This window comes from Palaemon carinicauda, chromosome 29 (assembly GCF_036898095.1).
Source record: "Palaemon carinicauda isolate YSFRI2023 chromosome 29, ASM3689809v2, whole genome shotgun sequence".
Classification (NCBI taxonomy): domain Eukaryota; kingdom Metazoa; phylum Arthropoda; class Malacostraca; order Decapoda; family Palaemonidae; genus Palaemon; species Palaemon carinicauda.
The window spans coordinates 75,589,515-75,597,014 of NC_090753.1; the positions used below are offsets into that span (position 1 = coordinate 75,589,515).

The window sequence follows — 7,500 nt, forward strand, 5'->3', positions numbered from 1 at the left end:
ATATATTTATATATATATACATATATATATATATATATATATATATATATGTATGTATATATATATATATATATATATATATATATATATATATATATATATATATATATATATATATATATATATATATATTGGTGAATATAAAGTATCTTTTCATCAAGAGTCCATTGCTAATATTTATAAAATGACTTTAGAAAATACTTATCATAAGTGTTTTTGTAGGTAGTAGGTTGGCCAGGGGCACCAGCCACCCGTTGAGATATTACCGCTAGAGAGTTATGGGGTGTTTTAACTGGCCAGATAGTACTGCATTGGATCCTTCTCTCTGGTTACGGTTCATTTTCCCCATTGCCTACACATACACAAATAGTCTGGCGTATTCTTTACACATTCTTCTCTGTTCTCATACACCCGACAACGCTGAAATTACCAAACAATTCTTCTTCTCTCAAGAGGTTAACTACTGCACTGTAATTGTTCAGTGGCTACTTTCCTCTTGGTAAGGATAGAAGAGACTCTTTAGCTATGGTAAGCAGCTCTTCTAAGAGAAGGACACTCCAAAATCAAAACATTGTTCTCTAGTCTTAGGTAGTAACATAGCCTCTGTACCGTGATGTTCCACTTTCTTGGGTTAGAGTTCTCTTACTTGATGGTACACTCGGGCACACTGTTCTATCTTAGTTCGCTTCCTCTTGTTTTATTAAGTTTTTATAGTTTATATAGGAAATATTTATTTTAATGTTACTATTCTTAAAACATTCAATTTTTCTTTATTTTCTTTCCTCACTGGGCTATTTTCCTTGTTGGGACCCCAGGGCTTATGGTATCCTTCTTTTCCAGCTAAGGTTGTAGCTTAGGAAGTAACAATAATAATAATGATAATAATATTAATAATAATAATAGTAATCATAATAATAATAATGAAAATAATAATAATAATAATAATAATTGATATGATGTATTTGTTATGTATTATTTGATTTTTAACTATAAATTCATTTCTTGCTTATATATATTCTCTGATTTTAACTATAATATTTATATCTTATACCATATTTTTCCTTACTCCTTCATTTCTAAGATTAATGATTTAAATTGAAACTTTTAATAATCTATAATAGATTCCGGGAAAACACATCTTCAACGAAAATAGAAACAGATTATTCTAATTACGTTTTTTTTTTATTCCTTTTATTTTTTTTTTCGAGGAGGGGGGGGGGAGGGGTAAGCACGGTTGCCTTCTCTGAAGGACTTTGCTTTGTCTTTGGGGTAGACCGTAGCCCAGATCGCCTGCCCTGCCTGACATCGCTTAGACCCCAGTAGCGTATGTTCATGCGTTGTACCAGTTACCAGCGTATATCAATACAAACAAATACAGAGATAGTGAAAGCAGAATAATGTCAATTTTCACATATCTGATGATAACGGGTCAAATTATATCAATTATTTATTGGATCTAGGGTAAAAAAAACTCCTTTTACATAAATTGAAAAATCTTTCTTATACATACACATATACGAACGTATACTGTATCATATAACTAGTTATAAATACTCAAAGTAAAATTAATGAATTTCAGAAAAGTATTTAAGAACATCCATTAGCACCAAACCTTACGTTTATAAAGATGTCTATAATGACGTCTGGATTGACATTACCTCAACAGGGTGATATTCTCTCTCTCTCTCTCTCTCTCTCTCTCTCTCTCTCTCTCTCTCTCTCTCTCTCTCTCTCTCTCTCTCTCTCTCTCTCTCCTGCTTATTTTACTTAAGGTCAAATTATTCCCTATAACATTGAAAATGGAATCCAGCATCCTTGTATGATTTTTTGCTTACATAAATGCAAATGATGGATGGAGTTGTATTTATTGATTTATCAAAACAAAAACATATTCTGCGAGTAAATACAATCCCACTTAACATCGCTTTGTACGAATAATCTCACGAGTAAATACATTTAAAATTCATCTAAGTGTTTTGATAACCTACCTGTTGATAAGGAGACCATTATTGTTCTTTTTCCTTCGAAGCATTGAGGTAGAATTTATCCATCTGGCCCGTTGACTTACCGAAGGTTTCTGGCATGAATCTAAGGATGATCGATCCATTCAAGAAGGTGAGAACGGCATAACTAAGGAATGTGGTATGCATACCTAGGAGGGCAACACTCCACTGGAACGACTTCGTCATCACGAAGGCTGATAACCAGCTTATGGTAACTATGAAAGACGCCCCTATACCCCTTACCGGGCTAGGCAGTCCTTCCCTAATGAAAATCCAAGGAACAGGTCCCCAACCAAGGGCGAGGCTGCACTTGAAACCCATCAGAGCCAAAACAGGAATAAAGGTGCACTCCTTGATCATGGCGGAGTAGGAACCCCCAGCTTCCCTAGCCCAGAAGAAAGCGGAGAGAATCGACATACATATCGTCACGCCGGTCGTTGAGCTGGCGATCAATGTGCGTCTGTTGGACCTCGCTGCAAAGTAAAGCCCAATGAAGGTGACCAGAAAATCGACGATGCTGAGGAGGGACGAGGCAGTCTTTGCGTACTCGGCATCCCCAGCCGCTTCAAAGATGGTCGATGCATAGAAAATCACAGAGCTTATCCCTGCCATCTGTTGGGCCAGCATAAGAGCGGCACCGATGATAACGGGCCATCTGTTAGGAGGGCGCAGCACATCTCCTAGGCTGGCACCTTTCTTCTTGAAGCTGAGGCAGCTCTCATCCAAGGAGTTCTGCTCCTTTGTGGCAACGGCAGAATCCTGACGGAGTTGTTTCAAGGAGCATAAGGAGGATTCTCTTTGACCTGAAGGAAACAATTTAGGTGTTGCTAGTGTTGGCAGTGTTTAATACTACTTTGTTCATTTTTACTTAATAGCAACGTTAACTTCGAAGTACAAGGTTAATTTCACTACTCCAGAAATGGAATTTGTATTCGAAAGTTAAATATCATGGCATATATCTATACATATATACTTGTTGACTCAAGGCTGTTTACATCTATATCTTTACCTATATATATCACAAGTCACTAGCCCTATCACATTTTGACTCACCTGAGCGAGTGAGGTAGTACGGTGTTTCAGGGGTGGGGAGTAGAACCAACGCACATGGCAAGGATAGCACACATCCTAGCCAGGCCAGTGGACGCCATGATAAGTAGTTCCCTGTGATGTATCCTACAGTTATCCCTAATTAGATAGATAAAAAGATTTTATTAAAAAAGAGCACTAATAAAAAATACAAAAAGCTACATGTTAAGGTCATATATTTCCTCAGTATGTAAGTTGCTAAATTGGGGACGTTCATGTAAAAAAAATAAAGCTTTTGCTCTAATAATCAGGTCCTAATTAACATGTAGGACCAACAGGAATATGAAGCTAAATACAACACACTACAGTATAACAAAATAAATATATACATGGCAATAGAGCTTTTGAAAATGAAGTGGCATATTGAAGAACTGGACAGTGAATCAGTAGAAGACACACTGACCAAGGAAAAATTACACTTACCAACATTACGAAGAAGTCCAGGGAAAAATGCAATTCTACTCCTAAGTCCTGTCTCAATGGTCTCTGCCATCAGCACTGGTCCAGCCACAGCCTGGAATCCCACGCATACTCCTGTAACCATCCTCCCAAATATGACACCCTTGACTGTGCTGGATATGGCGATGATTCCCCAAGCTGTGTGTATTCAAGCAAGAAAAAGTTATATTCAGACAGAAATATTACCCTTTACCCCCAAAGGACGTACTGGTACGTTTCACAAAACCCATCCCTTTACCCCCATGGACGTACCGGTACGTCCTTTTTTCATATTTTTGATAATTTTTTGAGAAAATTCAGGCATTTTCCAAGAGAATGAGACCAACCTGACCTCTCCATGACAAAAATTAAGGCTGTTAGAGCAATTCAAAGAAAATATACTACAAAATGTGTTGGGAAAAAAATAACCCCCTGGGGGTTAAGGGTTGGAAATTTCCAAAGAGCCTGGGGGTAAAAGGGTTAAGGATCTTAATGACTTAACAAATTTGTTGTTAAAACATTTGTAGGTGAAACCTTTGGCCACAACAATTCTATGTTACGAGTTTAATTTTCTAATTGAAAAGGTGCTAATGTCCGTGTTTAGTACACTCACCAACAGTTATGATAACTATACTGTAAGTAAGCAATATTAGCTCATAGGAGAAGACTTTGAAGTTGAATGGAAACAGTAGAAAGGAACAATAAAGTGTTAATGTTGACAGTGGTAGAATGGAGGTAGTTGACTCATACAGGCATATGGTAATAAATATAACAGATGGTGATGGATGAGGTGAATATCAGAATAAGTGATGCAAACAAAGTGGCAGGATCTCTGCAAAGGTTTCATGGAGAAAGATTGGAATAAATTGAAAGTTTTATGTGAAAATAAAAGATATGTACATTTTGGATAGCAAGGAGAGTTGAAGAGAGGTGAGAAGATAAATACGACTAAGATATAAGACAATAAGCACAAAGTTCTGCATATTCCATGGTTGTTTCTTCTTGTTAGGAGAATGCAGATAGAGTTGACTAGAAAATATAGAGCAAAACAGAGAAAGGTAAAACAATGTGCTGGCTAGATGTTTGCTAATATACAAGATTAAGGGTGCAAAAAAGTGTGTGACAGTTTTGATGAATGGAGAAGTATTGAATTAAAAACTCAAGATAGAGATGACTGGCAAAATCTAACCCTGGCCCTTGGCTTCAATAGGCGTAGGAGGAGATGATGATGGTGATGATGATGATGATGAGGATGATGATGATGATATATATCAAATATACTTGAGCTTATTCCATTCTGCTGCAACTCACCCAAGGCGAGAGGAAAAGAGAAGATTATGATCATAGATCGCCTCCCGAATGCATCCATCAATGGGCCAGCCGCTAGACTTCCGAGGACGGCAAATGCAGGAACTGCAGCTCCTATCCATGACCCCTGTGGATGAATGAGAGGGTCCTCTGAGGATTTTACAGGTAGGATTTGATTTGTGGATCAGAGCAGCATGGCACCATCCAGGTCTCAAATGCTACTTGTGGATAACATAGTATTTAGAATAATTTCAGCAGACGGTGTACTAAAGGCCGAAGTCATGGTGTAGACTAGTGTAGGAATTCGATTCAATATAAGGTTGTGCTCGTTTTGAATAATGAAAATGTATATCTGAAGAACAAAATGTTTGGCTAATTTTACTAATTTTTAAATTCAGTTTATGAATATAGATTAGCTAGCCAACTGTCATCATTCTTCTTTCACCCTTCTCCCCTATCAGCTAAAAAAAATATGATGTTATTTGTAAATTCTAAATTAATGATTGAAGGGTTTTTGAAGCAAAATATATATTGTTTGAATTAGATTTTAAAAGCGAGAAATTCTGAAGTAAAGAATCTATTCATATAGATAGCTAACATACTATACTCACAGACCTTGTGAGTATAGTACGAGGTGCATGAATGGGAAGGTTTAATCAGCTTCTACCTTTTAGCAAAAACAAAAAAACTTGCACTTTAGACCCTGTGTCATCTGGCTACAGACACCAGCAGTGGGCTATACAAGGCAAAAGTAGATGATACTACTTACATCCTCCTTGGTGATTTGGAAGTCTTCGTCCTTGTGCATGGAAGGGAGGGCCGGGGAGGTGAAAGCCATGCTGATAGATATCGTGAAGGCGCACAGACCAGCTGCTAATCCACACAGAACCTGGAAGAACAAGATGGATTTGAGGGAATTACAGAATTTGGCACTGGGGCTGGGCAGCAGTTTTCCAGCTTCTGACCCAGATACGTTATGATTTTAATTAGTAAATGCTTAAATGTCATTTAAGCATTTACCAATTAAAATCACAACTAGATATGCCAAAACAAAACCCATTTATTTCGAATATAAATGACTCAACTTAATTCATACCTGTTTATAAATGTGGTTTCTTACAGCCATTGTTCACAGGTACAGGTGTGCCAGGCCTCTGCACAGGTGTCTGAAGTTGGAGGTTAGGAGTTGGAGCTCTATAAATAAAGGTTGTCACTAATTAGCCACACTAGAACAGGGTAAGGTAATCTATAAAGGATTAGCTCATTACACACACACACACACACACACACACACACACACATATATATATATATATATATATATATATATATATATATATATACACATACTGTATATACTAGTGTACACGACCTGTCAAAAATGACAGCTACATATTTAGATAGATATACCATATACACAGTGTATTTCTCGGGGGTACCTGTTCTCACAAGGGTATGACTACTCCAGTTCGGTATATAACAATAAAATATGAAAGTTTACTGAAAGAAAATAAATTATTTGTTAGCATACTTTGCTTATTCTACTTCAGGTACCCGATTGCATACCTTAAAACTGGGGATAACCATAGAAGTGGGAATCAAATCAACCAGATTAACATATACTAAAGTATTTCCCAAAATATCAAACATTAAATATTAATAATAAAAAAAATGCAACCAACGATCAATTAAGTTCAAGTTATGCGATCTAAACTGCATTCAAACAAAGGTTATTATTTGAAAAATCCCAGCAATCCTGTTTTCAGGGGAAGGACAGCGTAGGTCGACTAACAACAGACGTATTACAGGCAGATATGCGACTAGTCACAGGGAGGACTGTAGTCACGACTAGAGGAATGAAGCAGGATGCACCAGGCATAATGATCCTCAAGAGAGAGAGAGAGAGAGAGAGAGAGAGAGAGATTAAGGGGAAGGGTTGGAGAGCGACCAGTAATCCATGGCATCATGGCTTCAGTGGGGGAATCCTTTTCGAGCCAGGAGCCTTCCCCTATCGTCCCTTTCTCACTGCATTGAGTATAATATTTTTAATTTCATCTTCACTTCCCTACCCTCAAGAACATTCATTTATTATAAACTTTTTTCATCAACTTCTACTCACACAAACACACATACCAAAGAGCGCAACATAAACATGCATACAAATACATGCATATATATATATATATATATATATATATATATATATATATATATACATATATACATATATATATACATCATATATACATATATATATATATATATATATATATATATATATATATATATATATATACAGTACATATATACTGTATATATATACATATATATATGCATATGTACTTTATACACACATACACACACACACACACACATATATATATATATATATATATATATATATATATATATATATATATATATCTTATGAAGCTGGTCTAGTATAAAGTAAATTTTCATTCATGTATTTCATATGTGTATTTAAGAGATATATAGCCAGCTCGTATGGTGGGTCTCACTCATATTGGTTTAAGTAATGTAGGTAAATTACATAAGACTTTTGTCATTTATGTAAGTGTATTTTTCATTCAAGTCAGTATATGTAAATTTACGTCATTGTTTAAGAATGAGCTTTTACTTTCATTTATTTTGTTACGAAGTC

At 36.0% G+C, this 7,500-nt stretch overlaps 1 protein-coding gene across 2 annotated transcripts in view; it reads right to left on the reverse strand.

Moving 5' to 3' along the window:
- Window positions 1-1,484: 1,484 nt before the first annotated feature.
- Window positions 1,485-7,500, reverse strand: part of LOC137622253 (facilitated trehalose transporter Tret1-2 homolog) — an 8,423-nt gene continuing 2,407 nt past the window's right edge. The window contains exons 2-7 of one of the 2 annotated variants that reach the window (XM_068352771.1): window positions 5,935-6,032; window positions 5,608-5,727; window positions 4,842-4,965; window positions 3,516-3,689; window positions 3,057-3,191; window positions 1,485-2,806 (exon numbers count right to left, since the gene is read on the reverse strand). In XM_068352771.1, coding sequence (XP_068208872.1) covers window positions 2,007-2,806; window positions 3,057-3,191; window positions 3,516-3,689; window positions 4,842-4,965; window positions 5,608-5,727; window positions 5,935-5,964 — 1,383 coding nt within the window. In that variant the 5' untranslated portion in view covers window positions 5,965-6,032 and the 3' untranslated portion in view covers window positions 1,485-2,006. The remainder of the gene's footprint in view (window positions 2,807-3,056; window positions 3,192-3,515; window positions 3,690-4,841; window positions 4,966-5,607; window positions 5,728-5,934; window positions 6,033-7,500) is intronic. The other variant, XM_068352770.1, reaches the window with a different exon arrangement.